Source organism: Tamandua tetradactyla, chromosome 7 (assembly GCF_023851605.1).
Source record: "Tamandua tetradactyla isolate mTamTet1 chromosome 7, mTamTet1.pri, whole genome shotgun sequence".
Lineage (NCBI taxonomy): Eukaryota > Metazoa > Chordata > Mammalia > Pilosa > Myrmecophagidae > Tamandua > Tamandua tetradactyla.
Genome location: NC_135333.1, coordinates 98,904,239 through 98,924,174, shown reverse-complemented (window position 1 = coordinate 98,924,174; position 19,936 = coordinate 98,904,239). Strand labels below are relative to the sequence as shown.

General features: G+C 36.1%; 1 protein-coding gene across 2 annotated transcripts in view; it reads left to right on the top strand.

Annotated features, from left to right (window-relative positions):
* Positions 1 to 19,936, top strand: part of ABCD2 (ATP binding cassette subfamily D member 2) — a 72,587-nt gene that overhangs the window by 44,761 nt on the left and 7,890 nt on the right. For both annotated transcript variants that reach the window (XM_077170523.1, XM_077170524.1), the window contains exon 9: positions 11,447 to 11,531. In XM_077170523.1, coding sequence (XP_077026638.1) covers positions 11,447 to 11,531 — 85 coding nt within the window. The remainder of the gene's footprint in view (positions 1 to 11,446; positions 11,532 to 19,936) is intronic.

Below are 19,936 nucleotides of genomic sequence, written 5' to 3'. Positions count from 1 at the left end.
TTTTTTATGCAATGCATTTTGTAATGATAATTTTAGAGGAAGAAGGCAATCAGAATTATATTTGAAAGGTACATTTTATGTTTAGCAATTACTGTATATTCTATGAAAAGGGCATACATTTTTGCTTTGAAGTTTTGGTTGTCAGAAGTTCTCATTTTCCTTCAGACCAACAGAAAAATCACATAATCATTCTGATAATTTGACATTTCAGACACCCAGTTTGCATAAGCAATGAAGACTCTCTTTTCTATTTTCTTTCCCTTTCACCAAGTTTACATAGAAGTTTTCAAAATGTTGAAAATTCAGCTGAGGGAGAAAGAAGTGGTCAAAGAGCACGGATTTTTCCCAAATGGGAGTGTTAAACGCTGAATACTTATGATTTGGAAATGTTGCCCTAAGTGCTTGTCACATATAGCAGTCATTTTCCTTTTTGAAAATCAGGCTTTGCCTATTTTTCTCTGTTTTTGATATTCCTACCCCAGGAAAATATTTGACTTTTTTCTAACTGACCCTATGATTATGTTTTTTAATAATGTTTTTTTTTCTGATTGCAAGATCTGTTTATCATAAAATTTTTCAAATATTATAAAATATGTAACTTAAAAAGTAAATATCTGAAATTCTACCCCTAGAGATATGTGTGTATGTTTACTTATAGAAATGCAATAAAAATATGCATGTAATATAAAGCAACTTGGCTTTTCATATTTAGAAAATTATCTTCACTTTCAGTCCATATCAGTATGTATAAATCTAACTAATTTTTTAAAACTAGAAGCTTTGCTTTTTTAATTAATACCCTACAGAAAGTCAGTAAAGATAGTGTAGAAGGTAGCATAGATAAATTGTAAAAGCATCAGGTAAACCTAAGTATAAATCCTAGCTCTGATACCTAGCTGTGTAAATTTAGATGTATCAATTGCTTGATGAATTTCACTTTGCTCACTTGCAAAATACAAGTAATACTATCTGTTTCATTATGTAGTGGAATATATAATGAAACAACTCTCATAAAGTGTCAGGCACATGAGAGCCATTTAGAGTTAGTTTCTGTCTTATCCCATATTGGCTTTGTGATTGACTATGCAAATTTGTTGATCTTTTCCCTCATTTATCTACCCTTTGGGGTGATATTGAAAACAAACAAGTTTTTGTAAGGAGTCAATTAGAAGATGAATTGTCAGTGTAAGGAATTATTACCTTTAAGAGACTATCGAAGGGTGGAGTAATGGGAAGATGGCTGCATAGAAAACTCCAGGAATCAATTCCTCAATCAGAATAGCTATAAAACAGGCAGGAGCAGTCTGAATCAACTATCTTGAAACTCCAGAGTCCAGTAGAACACTGTACAGCATCCAAGGAAAAGCAGCTGGCAAATTATGGCAAATGCCAGAAAATTGCTCCTTCCTTGGGGCAGTTCCCATTGCACAGCCTACTCAACAGCAGGAAACAGTATGTTACAGCTCCTAGCATAGTGTGCTGGTGGCAGCAAGAGATATAAAAATCCTCTTCCCAATGCCTGGGGCAGGTGGAGTTCAGGGTGGGGTGGGGGCGGGAGAGTTGCTGATCACTGCTTCTGATTAGTTACTTTGGATCTCTGGGGCCTGGCTCTGAGGGCAACCATTGTACCATACCACCCTGGTGGATACTAAGGTGGCAAAAGAGGCTTAAAGAGTATACCCTTTTTTCAGATTTGCAGAGGATAATTGAAGGACTGCATTTGCTAGAGGGCCAAGTGAAGAAAGCACCTATGGGGATTCATGGAAAAAGCTCCAGTCACACTTCCTGTCTCAGCCCCTCCCCAGGGCAGTTTGGAGCTGACCAGTGCTCCTTTTGTGGGCCCCTGACCTTAATCTGACTGGGAAATCCTGACATGGAAAAACACCCCTTCCTCAGGCTCCCACTCCCAGAATTTGCCCTCCAGGCATAAGCAGCTTAAGACAGTGAAAGCATCAAGGAAAAAAAATTGAGGCTGATGACCTGGGGCAAATGCTTATCTGCTTTAAATCCTGCAATGGAATATTCAGAAAAAGGGAATATTTGTCTCAATAAGTAGAAGAGACGAAGTTCTATAAACAAGAGAACTCCTAAAGCCATTAGCAAGCACAGGCCCAGGACAAAACACAGGCCCAGGAAAGACAGGGATGATCCTGCATTTTGTATTTGCCTTTGGTTGACTTTCCCTGTCGGAGGGCAGAACACTGAGGAAGAGCACCAGCCAATGCAAAACCAATTTGCAAAGATTGTTTCTTGCAAAGGTTTGTTTGGTTTTGTGCACTCCTTACAGTCAAGAAAATCTCTGTCACATCACCAGCTGGTTATAAACTCAAGAAACAAGTATCACAAGGAATAAATCCCAGATTTGACATTTTAGAATACTAAAATGTGGAGTGTGCAACAAATGATTACAAATGCAGAGATAGGAAAAGATGACCCATACAAAGGAATAGGATAAAAATCCAGAAAACATCGATGAAGAAAACCAAACTGTGGCTATACCAGACAAAGACTTAAAAAATGTTTTAATATCGCCAAGGAAATGAAAGAAATTACAAAGAAAGAACTGAAGGATATCAGGAAAACATTGAATGAATAATATAGGGATCTCAATTAAAAGATAGAAATTTTAAATAAAAAGAAAACTTCTTTTCCTAAATCGATGCAAATGTACTAAGAAATGATGATCATGCATCTTTGTGATGATGTTAAGAATTACTGATTGCATATGTAGAATGGAATGATTTCTAAATGTTGTGTTAATTTCTTTTTTTTCTTTAATTAATAAAAAATAAATAAATAAATAAATGCCCATTGCAAAAGCCAAAAAAAAAAGAAACCAAACACAACTACTGGAGTTGAAGACCACAATAATGGAAATGAAAAATTTCCAGGAGGGTTTCTACAGCAGGTTAGAGCTGAGAGACAAAGAATCTATGAACTCAAAGACAAGGTGATTGAGATGAGTCAGGCTGAGGAGCAGGAAGGAAAAAGAGTTATAAAAAGCTTAAATGTCCTAAGATACCTCTGGGACACCATCAAGCCTATCAATGTATGCATTATGAGAATCCCAGAAGGAGAAGAAAGGGTCAAAAGGAATATTCAAAGAAATAATGACAGAAAGCTTCTGAAACTTAGCAAAAGATATAAATATACAAATCCAAAAAGCCCAAAGAAAAAGAAACAGGAAAAGTTGAAGAAAAATATGGCCCATCACACATTGATCAAAATGTCAAACACAAAGGATAGTAAAAGAGTTCTTAACTTGCAAAAGAAAAGCAACATATTATGTACAAGGGAGTCCCAATTAGATTAAGTACAGATTTCTCATCAAAAACAATGTAAGCATGAAGACAGGGATTTGAAAAACTTTAAGTGCTGAAAAAAGATAACTGCCAACCAAGAACCTTGTATCCAGTAAGATTGCCTTTAAAATTTAGAGAGAGATGAATACAATCCCAAATAAACAAAAGATAAAGAATTTTGGCACCAATAGACCTACCCTAGAAACAATGCTAAAGAGAGTTTCTCAGACTTCAGCGAAAGTACACTAGACAATGGAGCAAAAGCAGCATAATGGTTCCCTTCCAGTAAAGGGAACCATTTGGATAAATATAAATGTCAGTACTATTACATGCTCCTATTTGGTATATAACTCCACTTCTTATTTTCTACAGGTTTCAAAATGCAAATCCATAAAAAGTCATAAATCTATGGGTTTATATATACAATGTACAAAGATATAATTTGTAACAAGGACCAAAAAAAATGGGCAGAGGAAGGAGTATAGGAACAGGGTAAGTAGATGCAGCATTATTCACGATTGCCAAGAGAAGAAAACAGCCCAAATGTCCATCAATAGATGAGTGACTAAGCAAGCTGTGGTATATACATGTGATGGGATATTACACACCTATAACACAGAGTAATGTCATGAAGCATGTAACAATGTGGATGAACCTTGAGAACATTGTGCTGAGTGAAATTAGCCAGAAAGAAAAGGACAAATACTTTATGGTCTCACTAATATGAACTAACATTAATGAGTGAACTTTGAGAATTAAAGCTGAGAACACAGGTTATCAGGAGATAGAAAGAAGGTAGAGATTGGGCATTTGATGCTGAAGAAGTATAAAATGTTTGATAGGACTAATCATAAAGATTCAGAAATGGATAGCACAATTCTATCTGATAGTATTACAATAATATAAGTACCCTGAATGAAGCTGAGTGTGAATATGGTTGAGGGAGGAGAGCTGGTGGCACGTATGACACCTAAAGGAATGATAGAGGATAAAGACTGGGGTGGTATAACTTAGCAATGCTGTTTTAGTTTGCAAGCTGCCAGAATGTGATACACCAGAAATGAAACAGCTTTTAAAAGGGGGAGTTTATTAAGTTGCAACTCCACAGTTCTAAGGCTATGAAAATGTCCAAATCAAGGCACCAATAAGAGGTTGCCTTCATCAAGAAACGTCAATGAAGTTCAGGGTTTCTCTCTCATCTGGAAGGACACATGGCGAAGTCTAATAGCTTTCTCTCCTGGCTTCTTGTTTCATGAAACTCCCCAAGGGGCATTTTCCTTTGTCATCTCCAAAGGTCTCTGGCTGCATGACCTCTAAAGCTTTTTCCAAAATGGTTCCCTCTTAAAGGGCTCCAGTAAGAAACCCCACCTTGAAGGGTTGGGGACACATCTCCATGAAAACCATCTAATCAAAAGTTACCACCCACAATTGGGTGGTATGTCACACTCATGTCACATCATGGACACAAGCAAAAAGCTCCCACCCAGCAATATTGAATGAAGATTAAAGAACTTGGCTTTTCTGGGGTACACAACAGATTCAAACAAGCGCAGATGCCTATAGTGAACAATGATGGTGATTTAATGTACAAATATACCAATGTTTTTGCTCAAGGAAGAACAAGTGAATGTCAACTTTGCAAGGTATTGACAAAGCAATGTTGCGGGTGGGGGAGTAAAATCAATACAAACTAGGGCCTATAGTTAACAGTAAAATTGTAGTATGCTTCCACTGAATGTAACAAAGGTGCTTTGCATACTTCCATTGAAGGTAACAAAGGCACTTGCCAAAGCTAAATATCAATAAGCAGGGGATATGGAGGAAGGGTATGAGATTTTTTTTTAAGAAGAAATGGAAATGTCTTCATATAGACTGTGGTGGTGAAGTCATGGCTATGTGATTAAAGGTGAACCACTGATTTTTTTACTTAGATTTTTTGCTTGCTTGGATTGTATGATTTGAGAATAAAATTGTTTTTAAAATGAGCAGAGAGATTCAAGTGCTGGAGAAAATGTGGAGAGATCAATGTTCTTAGTCATTGTTGGAGGGAAGTAGAATGGTGCAGCCCCTCTGGAGGGCAGTTGGTGGCTTCACAGGGGGCTAAGTGTGGGGTTGCTGTATGATCCTGCAACCCTGTAGTTAGGTTATACTTGGAGGAACTGAGAGCAGGGTCAGGAATAGAGATTTGCACACTGGTGTTTATGGTGGCAGTGTTTACAATTTGCAGTTGTTGGACGTGGCCTGAGGGTACTTCAACTGAGAAATGGAAGGGAGAATGTCCCTTTCATTATTTGTATATGCATACAATGAATTATTGAATGGCTGTAAGAAGGAATGAAGTTGTGAAGCATGCAATTAGGTAAATGAATCTTGAAGAACGTATGTTGAGCAAAATTAGTCAGAAATGTAAAGACAGATATTATAAAAGTTCACTGATATGGACTAACTATAATATTTAAACTCTGAAAATTGAATTTGAGAGCAAAGGTTATCAGGTGAAGACCTGTTGTATAAGTTCCTAGACTGTCAGCTTTTACAGCAGTCACATCTATTCCAGAGTTGTAATGGTTATTTCTAAATTCAGGGATGCTGAGCTCTTTGTGCATAACCTGGTCATTCCTTGGAACTTCAGATATTTCTGTGACTCCTGAAACTGAAGAGTTAGTGTTCTGCTGTGTTATCCCATTCAGCTACTATTAAAAAACACTGAGAATTCTTGCCTGCTGTGCTGGAGACCCAGGTTCAATTCCTGGTGCCTGTTCATGCAGAAAAAGAAAGAAAGAATGAAAAAAAAAAAAAAAAAACGGTGAAAAAGTGATCAGACTTCATTTAGAGATATGAATGAAATGGATCCAGGTAGGACTAAGGGTAAAGGATGATATAGATTGTATTTTAAAACTTCAACTTCTGTGTGAGGCCAAAGGAAGAGATGTTTATTTGGTGCAAAATTTATATTTTTGGTAGCACACTATCTAATTTAACTTGTATGATCAGCTTATTTCAATAACATAAGTATATGGAATGTTGAATATAAAGTGAGATCTTATTGGTTGGTACAGGTTGGTGTGATGCCCTGATACATCCCAGAATAATTGGGCAGAAGATTAAAACTTATTTGCCAAGTCCCCTTGAGGTATGGGGGGAAAAGTGAGAATATTAAATTTCCCCACCTGGGGAATTTCTGATATTCTTGCAAGCAGTGTGAACTGTCAATTTGATGGGACAGGCCATCAATCTTGGGGCTTGTCCTTATAGAAATTATTCCTGCACAGGAGAAACTAAGCCTGCTTATAATTATGCCTAAGAGTCACCCACAAAGTAACTCTTCTGTTGTTCAGATGTGGCCTCTCTAAGCCAATTGCACAGGTGAAGGCATTGCCCTACCCCCATGTGGGACCTGACTCTCAGAGGTGTAAATCTCCATGGTAATGTGAGAAATGACCTCCAGGTATGAGCCTGGCCCTGGCAACATGGGAGTGAGAAAGCCTTCTTGACCAAAATGGGGAAGAGAAATGAAACAAAATAAAGTTTCAGTGGCTGAGAGATTTTAAATAGAGTTGAGAGGTCATTCTGGAGGTTATTCTTATGCATTATATAGATACCCCTTTTCAGTTTTCTCTGTATTGGAGTAGCTAGAAGGAAATACCTGAAACTGTTGAATGTAATCCAATAGCCTTGATTATTGAAGACAATTGAAGAACTATAGAGCTTTTAAGGTATGTCCATGTGATTGTGAAACCTTGTGACTGACAGTCCCTTATCCACTGTTTGGACAGACTAGTAACAAAAAAAAGATAAAAAATAAATAAACAATAGGGGGGGATGGTGAGTATGGAATGTTTTTTTTTACTTTTATTTTTATTTTTATTCTTATTATCTTTTTTTTTTTTGGAGTAATGAAAATGTTCAAAAAATCTATTGTAATGATGAATACACAACTATCCGATGATACTGTGGACCAGATCAGCCTTTCTTGAGTCAAGGTATCTTTTTCTGGATGCCTTAGTTTGGACATTTTTTATGGCCTTACAACTTTAACTTTGTAACTTAATAAATTCCCTTTTTAAAAGCCATTCCAGAATGGGCCACAGTGGCTCAGCAGGCAGAGTTCTTGCCTGCCATGCCAGAGACCCGGGTTTATTTCCCGGTGCTTCCCCATGTGAAAAAACAAACCAACAAACAAACCTGAAAGCTATTCCATTTCTGATTACATTCTGGCAGCATTTGGCAAACCAAAATACCAAGTTTGCTCAAACTTTTTCAGAAAAGTTGAAGAGGCTGAAACACTTCCTAATTCATTCTATTAGGCCATCATCACCCTCATAACAAAGGCAGGTAAAAATACCACAAGTAAAGAAAATTGCAAACCTGTATCTCTTATGAATATAGATGCAAAAATCCTTAACAAAATACTAACAAACCTAATCCAATAGCCCATTAAAAAATTATAAACCATGATCAACTGGGATTTATCCCTGCTTACCAGGGCGGTTGAACGTAAGAAAATCAACTAATGTAATACACAATAGCAGAATTAAAGGAAAATAAAACACATAATCATCTAAATTGACACAGAAAAGGGATTTTACAAATTCAGCATACCTTCTTGATAAAAAGCACTTAGAAAAGTAGAAATAGAAAGAAACTTCCTCAACATGATAAAACGTGTATATGAAAAACTCACAGCTAACGTCATACTCAGTGGTGAAAGAAAAAAATTCCATTCACAAGAGCAACTAAAAGAATCATATATAGGACTAAATCTCACTAAGAATATAAAGGACTTGTACTCAGAAAACTACAAAGCATTACTGAAAGTAATTAAAGAGGACAAATAAATGGAAGACATTCCATGTGCATATATTTAAAGACTGAATATTGTTAAGATGTCAGTTCAACCCTAAGTGATTTAAAACTCAAAAAAATCCCAATAAAAATTCCAACAGGGCTGCGATGGTAGTTCAGTGGCAGAATTCTCATCTGCCATACAGGAGACCCAGGTTCTATTCCTGGCCCATGCACTTCCCAAATGAACGAAAAACCAAACCATACCAAAAAAATGCAACTAATGGTGCTGCAATAAGGGGATACTCACATGGAGAAAGAATGAAATATGACCCCTGCCATACAGCATAGAAGGAAAAGAAAATTCCAACAGTATTCTTTGCAGAAATGAAAAAATCTGTCATTGAATTTATGTGAAAAGGTAAGAGACCCAAAATAGCCAAAGCTACCTTGCAAAAGAAGAATGAAGTTCAAGAGTTCATGCTTCCTGATCTTAAAATTTGCTGCAAAGCCACAGTAATCAAACAGCATGTTACTGACACAAAAACAGATAGATACATATATATATATATATATATATATATATACATACCAACTGAATAAAACTGAGGGCTCATATATAGTGCTCACATTTATGGCCAAATGATTTTTGACAAGGAGGTCAATTGGGAAAAATAGTCTTTTCAACCAGTGGGAAAACTGGAAACTGAATCTCCACTTGCAATAGAATGAATGAGGACCTCTACCTCATACTTTTTTCAAAAATCAACTCAAAATGAATCAAGGATTCTGGTGACCTGGGTTCAATTTCTGGTACCTACCCATGCAAAAAAAAAAAAAAGAAAAGAAAATGAACCAAAGACCTAAATATAAGAGCCAAAGCTAGCAACCTTTAGAAGAAAACTTAGGGAAGCATCTTCAGGATATGCTGTTATATAACATTTTCTTAGACTTCACACCAAAAGCACAAGCAATAATAGAAAAAAAATAGATAAATTTGTCCTCATCAAAATTAAAAACTTCTGAGTCTCAAAGAACTTTATTCTGAAGGTAAAAATGACAACCTATACAATGGGAAAAAAATATTTAGAAACCACGTATCCGATAAAGGTTTAATATCCAGAGTATATAAAGAAATCTTTCAACTTAACACGAAGACAAACAACCCAGTTAAAAAATGGACAAAAAAAAACTAGACATCTCTCCAAAGAAGACAGACAAATGGCCAAAAAGTGCACAAAAACATGCTTACCATCATTAGCCATTAAAGAAATATAACTCAAACCCACGAGATACCATTTTACATCTGCCAGAATGGCTACCATTAAAAAAGCAGAAAATTAGAAATGTTGGAGAGGATGTGGAGAAATTGGAAAACTCTTTCATTGCTGGTAAGAACATAGCATTTCTACAGTAGGTGCTGTGGAAAACAATTTGGCGGTTCATTAAAAAGTTAAGTATAGAATTACCATTTGAGCAGAGGTATTAGTTTTCTAGGTCGTTCCAGCAACTACCATAAAATAGGTTGCCTTAAACAATGGGAATTTATTCATGCATGGTTTTCAGGCTGGGAAAATGTCCAAATTAAGGCCATCATCAAGCAATGCTTCTTCCCCAAAGACTAGTGGCCGGCAATCCTGGCTCCTCTGTTGCATGGAAAAGGTACATGGTGGCATCTGCTGAGCTGTCCCTTCTCTTCGGGATTTCACTGATTTCAACCTTTTGCTTTCATTTTCTATTTCTATATTCATTCCACTTATAAAGGACTCCTGTAATAGGATTAAGACCCATCCTAAATGAGGTGGGTCATACCTAACTGGAGTAGCCTCATCAAAAAGTCCTTCATACATGGTCTCACACCCACAAGAATAGATTAACTTTAAGAATATGTTTATCTGGGGTGCATAGGGTTCCAAACCATTACAGCTTGCAACCCCACTTCTAGGTATGTACCCAAAAGAATTGGAAGCAGGGACTCAAACAGATATTTGCATACTGATGTTCATAGAGGTATTATTCACAGTGACCAAAAGAGGGAAGCAACCAAAGTGTCCATCAACCAATAAATGGATAAACAAATGTTGTCTGTACACACAATATTATTTAGCCTTAAAAAGAAATGAAGTTCTGATTCATGTGACAATGTGATGAACCATTAAGAAGACATCATGTTGAGTGAAAAAACCCAGATACAAAAGGACAATCATTGTATGATATCACTAATGTGAAATAATTAGATGAGCAAAATCATAGTGTTATAATCTAGAATACAGATTATCCAAGGATGGGGTAGGGATAAGGAATAAGGAGTTAAGGCTTAAAATGTACAGAGTTTCTGTTTGGGAGGATGGAAACATTTTGGTAATGGATGAGGGGATGGTAAAACAATAATGTGAACGTGATCAACAATGATGAATTGTATATCTGAGTGGGATTAAAGGGAGAAGTTTCTGGTTGTATATATGTTTCTAGGATACAAATTTTTTTAAAAAATCCATAAACTGCACAAACATAAAGTTACCTAATGGACTACAGTTAGTAGTACGATTACTAAAATGTGCTTTCATCCATTGTAACAAATGTGCTACATCAGTGCAAACTGTTAATAATAGGATGGAGTTTCGGTTTATAAAGCTGCTGGAATGCAATATACCAGAAAGGGATTGGCTTTTACAAAAGGAATTTATTAAGTTACCAGTTTACAGTGCTAAGATGATGAAAATGTTCAAATTAAGACATCAAGAGTAAGATACCTTCTCTGAGGAAAGATCACTGGCATCCAGGGTTCTTCTGCCACATGGGAAAGTACACAGTGATATCTGCTAGCCCTTCTCTCCTAGTTCTGGTGTCAGATGTCTCCAAAATGTCTCTGGGTGCTTCTTTCTCCCTTACATCTCTCCTGGGTTCCCTGAGTTTCATCTGTCTTTGATCCTCTCATAAGTGATTCCAGCAAGGGAATTAAGACCCACCTTGAATGGATGGGGCCACATCCTCCATGGAAACAACTTAGCAAAATGTCCTACCTCCAACAGGTCTGCACCCACAGGGTTGGTTTTAAAGAACATAGGCTTTTCTGGGGTACATAGTAGACTCAAGCCAGCACAGATGGTATATGGGAACTCTTTATTTTATATATGATCCTTCTATAAACTTAAGACATCTCTAATAAAAAAAAGAGAGTGAATATAAAATATAAGGCAAAATGAATATACAGGAGACTCTATTTTATCCAAGCAAATGTTCTGTAAATTACCATGTTCTCTGTGTTAATAATTTAAACTTGTTGGGAACTACTTGCCCAGGATAGAAACATTAACACACAAATGATTTATTAAAAAATGTATTTTATTTTTTTTAAGGATGGGATGCTGTTATGGACTGGAAAGATGTCCTGTCAGGAGGGGAGAAGCAACGAATGGGCATGGCTCGCATGTTTTATCATAAGTAAGTATACTATACTCAGGTAACTCTTATTTATTTTTGTAGCCAAAAGTCCTTTGAATAGGATTGCAATGCCCTCGTCCTTAATTTAAAAATGTATTACTAAGAGGGTGCATGGTGGTTCGGTGGTGGAATACTCGCCTTTCATGTGGGAGACTCAGATTCAATTCCAGGGCCATGCACCCCACCCCCTCAAAATATTACTGGGACAGTGCACAGTGGCTCAGTGGCAGAATTCTTGCCTGCCAAGTTGGAGACCCAGGTTCGATTCCCATGCAAAAAATATATATATTACTGGCAACCAATGAAGATACTGTAGGACATGATTTGCTTACTTTGGACATTATCCATGATGCCCAATAGATGGAGGGAGCTGAAGGAAACAATGAGAAGCACAGTGGCAAATAATAATATATTTACATGATAGGATATGGTGTGGCTACAAAAAGGAGGGGTGGTGAGGGGCACGCAACAAGCTGAATAAAACTTGGGGGCAATGTGTTGTTCAATATAAGCCAGGAATAAAAGAACAAATATGCTACGGTCTCTCTCAGAAAATACTTATAAGAAAATGGGAGCCTATATTATGTGCCCTTATAGCATTCACATTTGATCTGAGGTTGTAGATGTATTTCTGGATTCTGACACACTGAGCTATATGGATATTTTTTTTTTACTGGTATTTCCCTATAACCTTGAGTGACTCTGTGACACCTAGGACCCAGAAATGGAGTGCTGCAGCCCTGAAAGTTGGCTTAGCTATTATATAGTAACAGTAAACGTAATCGAAAAAGAGGTCAGGCCACAATTAGAGTTTAAAACAAAGCCACTTTGGTTGGATTTATCTTAATAACTTGGAATGCAGGGTAAAAGAAGATATGTACCCTAGACCTTCAGCTACTGTATGAGGTCAAAGACAGATAGGTTTATTATGTCTAGAACCTAAATTTTCTGTAACATGTAATCTAAATCAACCTCTCTGGATAGTTCATTCAAATAGCTCCAACTCCTGGAGTCCAGAACAGGAACAAGGCCTTCTAATTCCATATATCTTAGTATAATACCAGGATGCATCTCAGACTATTGTGGGCTGATAATTAAAAAGGATTGGTAGAGTACCTTGAGGATACAAAGAGGAAAAAAAATTATATATATATAGATATGGAACTATTAAACTCTTCCATTTGGGAAACCCCAGGTACCTCTCAACCAATGGGGACTGTTTTAGTTTGTAAGTTGCCAGGATGCAATATACCAGAACTAGAATGGCTTTTTAAAAGAGAATTTATTAAATTGCAAGTTCACAGTTCTAGGGCCATGAAAATGTCCAAATTAAGGCACCAACAAAAGGTTACTTTCACTCAAGAAAGGCTGATGCCATCTGGAACACCTCTGTCAGCTGGGAAGTCATGTGGCTGGCATCTGCTGGAGTCTTTGGGTTCTGGACACCTCTCTCAGCTGGAAAGGCACATGACAATGTCTGCTAGCTTTCTCTCCTCATTTCATAAGGCTTCTCGGGGGCACATTCCTTCCACGTCTCCAAAGATCTCTGAATGTGTGAGCTCTGTCAGCACTGTGGGCTCTAAAGCTTTTTCCAAAGTGGTTCCCTCTTAAAGGGCTCCAGTAAGCAACCCCACCTTGAATGGGTGAAGATACATCTCCATGGAAACAATAAGATCCCACCTAGCAATATTGAATGAATATTAAAGGACATGGCTTTTCTGGGGTATTAAATAACTTCAAATCGGCACAGGGACTCCCAAGAAAATAGGCCAAGCCCTGGATTTTGAGACTTTCCCTGATGAAACTTATTTCTGGAGGGGAGAAGCTAAGATTAGCTATAAAGAGGTCTGAGAGTTGGGCTTCCAGAAAGTGTCTTTGTTGCTCAGATGTGGCCTCTCTCTCTCTCTAAACCCAACTCTGCAAGGAAAATCATTGCCCTCCCCCCTAGGGGGTACAAGCCATTCAGGGGTGACAATCTCCCTGACAATGAGGGGTGTGACTCCCTGGAATGAGGCTGGCCCTGGCACTATGGAATCAAAAATGCCTTCCTGACCAAAAGAGGAGAAAGAAGTATAATAAAATAAGGCATCAGTGCACAAGAGACATCAAATGGAGTCAAGATGCTATTCTGGAGGCTGCTCTTCTGCAAGCTTCATTTAGATGGTGCTGATTTCCATTGTTTGCTAAACCCCAATCAACATCATTCCTGTTGCCTCTTAAGAACACTTGGGGTCAGACTAGGACTCTATAAAGGTTTCATGCACTAGTTTGTCTTCATGAAACATATAATTCCTGAAGGATTCCTAGGTCAGATAAATCCTGAGACTCGAGAGGGTCCAACCTCTCCAGGATTATCTACAATTTACATCCCCCCTATCCTTTGTGTGGACACCCCATCTCAACATGAAAAAATTAGAACAGGCATTGCCCAAAGATCCCTACAGAGCAGAAGAGGAATTAAAGGAGAGGGAGGAGGATAACAGAGGATGAAATTTAGCGAATGAGTATGACTGCTGAGCGACTATATTAATATTCCTCCTAGCCTCCACTGTTTTGGAGAAGCTAGAAGGAAAAATCTGAGATGATGGCATGGTAACCCATGACAAACTCTGGACCTGTTCTGTAACCACTTGTGGAAGTCTGCTTTGAAAATTATTGCCTTTTTCTTTCTTTGCTTTGTATATATATTTTACAATAAAAATGTTTTTAAAATATATTACTAGAAAACTAAAGCATAGAATTTACATTTTTTAATTTCTTAAATTATGTTTTTGTGGCAGAAATCTCTAAACATCTTACTATATTCTATTTCTTTTGAGTAACTTCAGAGAAAATATGTAAAAGGCTAAATGAAAATTTTATATATCCTAAGCCTTGGAAGTAGAATTATTTTTAATTTGAAAATGCGAAGAACACATAGCCACTACTGTACTGGTGTGAACACATTAGAGTGGGTAGGCATTCAGGTAAAACTTCTGAATGTAAAACATTAAATTCAAGCTAAATCAATTTTTCTGTCACTCCTTACCTTATTACACCAGCAGTGCTCTCTTCCTCAAAAATCAGAGACATAATACAAAAGAAGAACATCCAGCCAGCTTACATCTTAATAGAATCAAAAAAATTAAAATGCAGGAAATAATCTTGATAAAGTTTTTCTCTCTCTTTGTGGCTTCGTGCATGGTTTTTGAGTTTAAGGATACCAAGCACAAACACTGGAAGGAAATATTAAGCCATCCTGATTTATCTTTTTTATTGGTCTTATTTCTTTTCTAAAATTAAAATCTTTTTTTTTATTTGTGTTTTTACCTATGATTGCCTGAATTCTGGGAAGAACATGAGATTATCAGGAACTATGTTACTACTCTTTTTTACTGCTTAGGTCTTGGACATAAAGACCAATATTTATGTACATGATAATATGAATAAGCCATAAACTGGGGCAGATGCAATTCTTCTGAATGAAGTGTTCTTTTCTAGAGAACTTTAAAAAACTGATAAAGGAAGCAAAAAATAAAATAAGCTTTATTAAACATGTAGCATCATTTTGGCCCTCATTCAGCAACTAATTAGCTATTGGATTTTTTAAACAAGCTTTTATTGTGGAAAGCATTTAAATAAATTATGAAAAAAAACTTCATTAAAAAAGAGAAAATTGTAAAATGAACCCATATACACATCACATTGATTCCAAGAGTCTGTCATTTTGCCATGTTTGATTTATCTATTCTTTTATTTTTGAAATATTTTAAATCACGTCCCAGACATCACTACATTTTCCCTATTTATATTGCTATATGTCTCTGCAATATTAGGGCATAATATTGCTTACATAATGAGATGACACAATCATACTTAATAAAATTAATAATAATTCTTTAAATTCATATAATATGTAGTTCAGTTTCAAAATTTTCCTGATTGTCTCAAAAAATGTCTTTTTTACAGTTGACTTGTTCAAATCAAGATCTAAACAAGTATCACATTTTGGATTTGGTTGTTATATCCCTTAATTCTCTTTTAATCTATAGAGGCCCTCCCTTCTTCTTTTTCCCCACCTCCACTTTTTATGTCATTTACTTGTTAAAGAAAGCAGGTCACTCATGTGTCCTGTAGAATGATGCACATTCTAGATGTGTCTCATTGCTTCCTCATGGGGTCCTTTACCTTGTTCCTCAGTCCCCCATATTTCCTCTAAACTGGAAATTAGTGCTAAAAGTATGATTAGATTTAGGTTTAGCCTTTTTTAGAAATAAAAATATAACGTAATTTTATCATTAAAGATAATTTATTTAGCAATTTTATTAAAATATAATTTGATGCTCATTTTTTAAACATTTTTTATTGTAAAACATGACATATGGGTGGGCCACAGTGGCTCAGCAGGCATAGTTCTCGCCTGCCATGCCGGAAACCCAGGTTCGATTCCCGGTGCCTGCCCATGCCCCCAAAAATAAAAATAAAAATAACATAACATATATACCAAAAAAGCAACCAATTTAAAAGTACATATTAAAAAGTTGTTTTAGAACAAATTTCAAAGTATGATATAGGTTACAGTTCCACATTTCAGGTGATTCCTTTTAGCTGCTCTAAGACAGTGGAGACAAAAAAGAAATATCAGTATAATGATTCAGTAGCCATACTCATTTGTTAAAACCTATCTTCTCTTATACAAGTCCTCCTTCTTCTTTGATCCTTCTCCCACTCTCTAAGGATATTTGGCCAATGGCCATTCTAACTTTTTCATGTTGAAAAGAGATGTTGACATTAAGAGGTAGAGGGATGCCACTCGTTAATTATATGCTCATTTTTTTAAAGTAGAAAATGTTGGTAGATTAAAAAAAAAATCCATTATATGATTACCTATATAGAAACACTGAAAATTTTGGTAAAATTTCTTCCTAGTCTTGATGATACATGAAAGTTGGTTGTTGTCTTGATTTTTTTAAATATAGCTATTTTCTTAAAGTATATTGTAATTTATGTCCCTCTTTTTATTCCATATGCTATTATGCACTTTTCTACATTATTATGTAATTGCTTGCCAGGGTTTATAAAAAAATATTAAGGTAAAGTTTATGGACGAAATGCCTAGATATTAAGTATACAGTTTGATGCCTTTGACAAAAATATCTAAACAGTATAACTAATCTCCCATCAAGGTGAAGAACGTTTCTGTTACCCCAGGAAGTTCCCTCATGAACCTTTCCAATCAAATAACTCCATAAGCAATTTCTGTTTTGATTTCTACCACCACAAATTGAAAGCATAAAGTATATATTATTTCATTTTTACCCTAGCTGAAATTTTTATGAGGAAAGTTTAGCTGTGATAATCACTTGCTATTTGTAAGAATGTATCTAGTTAGTTTAAGAATATGGCAAGCTAAAAAAAATGAGCAAAATTTTGCTAACTCAAAATTTTTAGTGAATCATATTTTAGAATGTCCCCTTCTCAAATGATGTGGTGAGAGTCAAGAGTAAACTTTACAGCTTGACGTTTATGACCAGCTGTTATTCACTATCATCCTGACTCTGCTTGAATCTTATTCATAAACATTCAATAATAAAATCACCAGCATAGTTGGTGCAATATAATATGGTAGAAGATAAAATATGTTAATAAGATATGTTAATATGTTAATAAGATAAGCCTTGTAAGGAAGAGCAAGAGGCATTAATAAAAGTCAGCACAAGGAGACTTCAAGTATTATAACTTGAAATAAATAATGTTTGTGTATCTAAAATATTTCGGTTATGACATGGGACTGAGTAAAGATCAAGTCACAAGAAAGTAGATCTTTATAAATCAGTGGAAAGAAAATTTAGTGAGCCATAGGAAAATCAGTGAAGACAAGCAAATGGTTGCAAAACAGAATACATTGAGATAAGATCAAAGGAATTAAAAATATTAAACCAAGTGAAGGAAAAGTATAATAATGAGAAACTGCCTCTCATTCTGAGAGGATAACAACAAAGTTTGAATTATAATGTGAAAGATCTGTGCTAGCTAAACTAGAGAACTTTGGCAAGGAGTATTAAAGTAGGATACCTTTTTTGAAGCATTTTTAATTTTAATGTTTAAAGAAAGATCAGATAGATTATTGACTTTGGACATTATACATAATGCCCAATGAATGGAGGTGGCTGAAGGATATACTGCCTGAGAAGTAGATTGGCGAACAATGGTGTATGCATCTGATTGAATATTGTGCCACTACAAAAAGCAGCAATGTGGTGAGGCATGCAACATTGTGAATGAACCTCTGGGACATTTGGTGAGGCAAAATAAGCCAGAAAGAGAATAGCAGTTATTGTATGGCCTCATTAGAAAATATTTATAAGAAAATAGGGGCCTAGACTCCATGCTTTTGTAGCAGTCACATTTAGTCCAGAGTGGTAATTGTTTTTTCTGGATTTTGAGAGGCTGTTTTATATATGTATAACCTGGTATTTAGAGATAAGAACAGAGCCAATCAGGTCGAGATTAAGTAATTCAGAATACAGGGGTAAGGAAAACATTGTCTATATTTTAGAACCTCATCTACTTTTTGAAACCAAAGGAAGAAAGGTTTATTTTGTCCAGGACCTAAATTTTCTGTAGCACATAATCTAACTCAATCTGTCTGGGTAGATCACTTAAACAATCCAAGCATAGGGAGCCCAGAATAAGAATGAGGGCCTTTAATCCTGTATAGTGTAATGTAAAGCCTGGTTATGTCCCAGAGTATATTAAGCAGATAATAAAAAGTATTGGCAAAGTCCTTTTCGGGTTTAAACTATTAAACTTTACCACCAGGGAACCCCTTAATACTCTGTCAGACAGTAAGGACACTCAAATCAATGGGCCAAGCTTTTGATCTTGAGGCTTACTCTTGTGAAGCCTATGTATGTAGCAGAGAAGCTAGACTACCTATAGGCATACCTAAGAGTTACTTCCAGAGGACCTCTTTTGTTGCTCAGATGTGACCTCTCTCTCTCTGAGCCCAACTCTGCAAATGGAATCATTGCCGTCCCCCCTACATGGGGCATGATATCCATGGGTGAAAGTCTCCCTGGTGGCATCGGAGATAACTCCCAGGGATGAGCCTGGCCCTGGCACTGTGGGATCAAAATGCCCTCCTGATCAAAAGAGGAAAAAAAGTATAACAAATAAGGTATCAGTGGCTGAGAGAATTCAAATAGAGTTGAGAGGTTACTCTGGAGGTCACTCTTATGCAAGCTTCAGTTAGTCATTGCTATCTATCATAGCTTGCCAAACCCCAACCAAGACCATTCCTGCCAATCTGAAAGAACACCGAGGATGTTATTCTACAAAGGTTCCATGCAATAGGGTAAACTTTCCAGAAACCTACAACCTCCAGATAGGTCCCTGGACAAGATTAAGTCCTGAAATGCAGAAGTGCCAGCCTCTCCAGAACATAAACTAGTTCCATCCCATCTTTTCCATATTACTGACAGGCCTTTCCTACATGAAAAATTTAGAATGAGCATATCCCAAATACCCCTAAAGAGTGGGAAAAAGATCAAAGATGATGGTGGAGTTATACAGAGAAAGTCGGGTTTAACAAATGAATATGATTACTGAATCATTATATTGATACTTCTTTTAGTCTCCAGTATCTTAGAGCAGCTAGAAGTAAAAATCTAAAATTGTGGAATTGTAACCCACATACCAAACTCTGAAATCTGTTCTACAACTAAATGTTGTGATGTGCTTCGAAATTTATTGCTTTTTTCTGTATATGTTATTTTTTACAAGAAAAAAATGTCAATTGTGATGATAAATGTACAGCTATATGATGATATTGTGAACCATTGATTGTACACTTTGGATGGTTACATGTTATGTGAATATATATTTTTAAATTAAAAAAAATTTTTTAAAAGCTCAAGAAAAAAAAATGATCAGAAAAATCCTATCTTAAGAGGAATGAATTAAATCCTTCATATGGCCCACTCTACTGATGATGCACCAAAGGAAAAAAGAAGGAAAACTTGGGAAACACTATTATCTAATGTTTTATTTAATGGCATCAATTCCAGATTCCAGCTATTGCTGAATGTATTTAAGTACACACACACATGCACACACACACACACACACCAGTGCTGCCAATCTATCTTACATCTGCTAGACTACGGGTTGCTATGACAACAGAGTGTAAGATACATTTTTTCTTATTCCAAAATGGTATATCTTCTCTATTTAGCTCTAAACACTCTGAAAAATAAGACAAAATATAATAAATAACTTAGTTTTTGGAAAGAGCTGTATGCAAAAAAAAGGAATCTGCACCCCAAACCTCTCAATATTATACTTCCTTTACTTCTTCCTCTTTTACACTTAAAAAAAAACTACAAAACTGTAATAACTCTAAGACAAAGAAACAGTGCTTAATA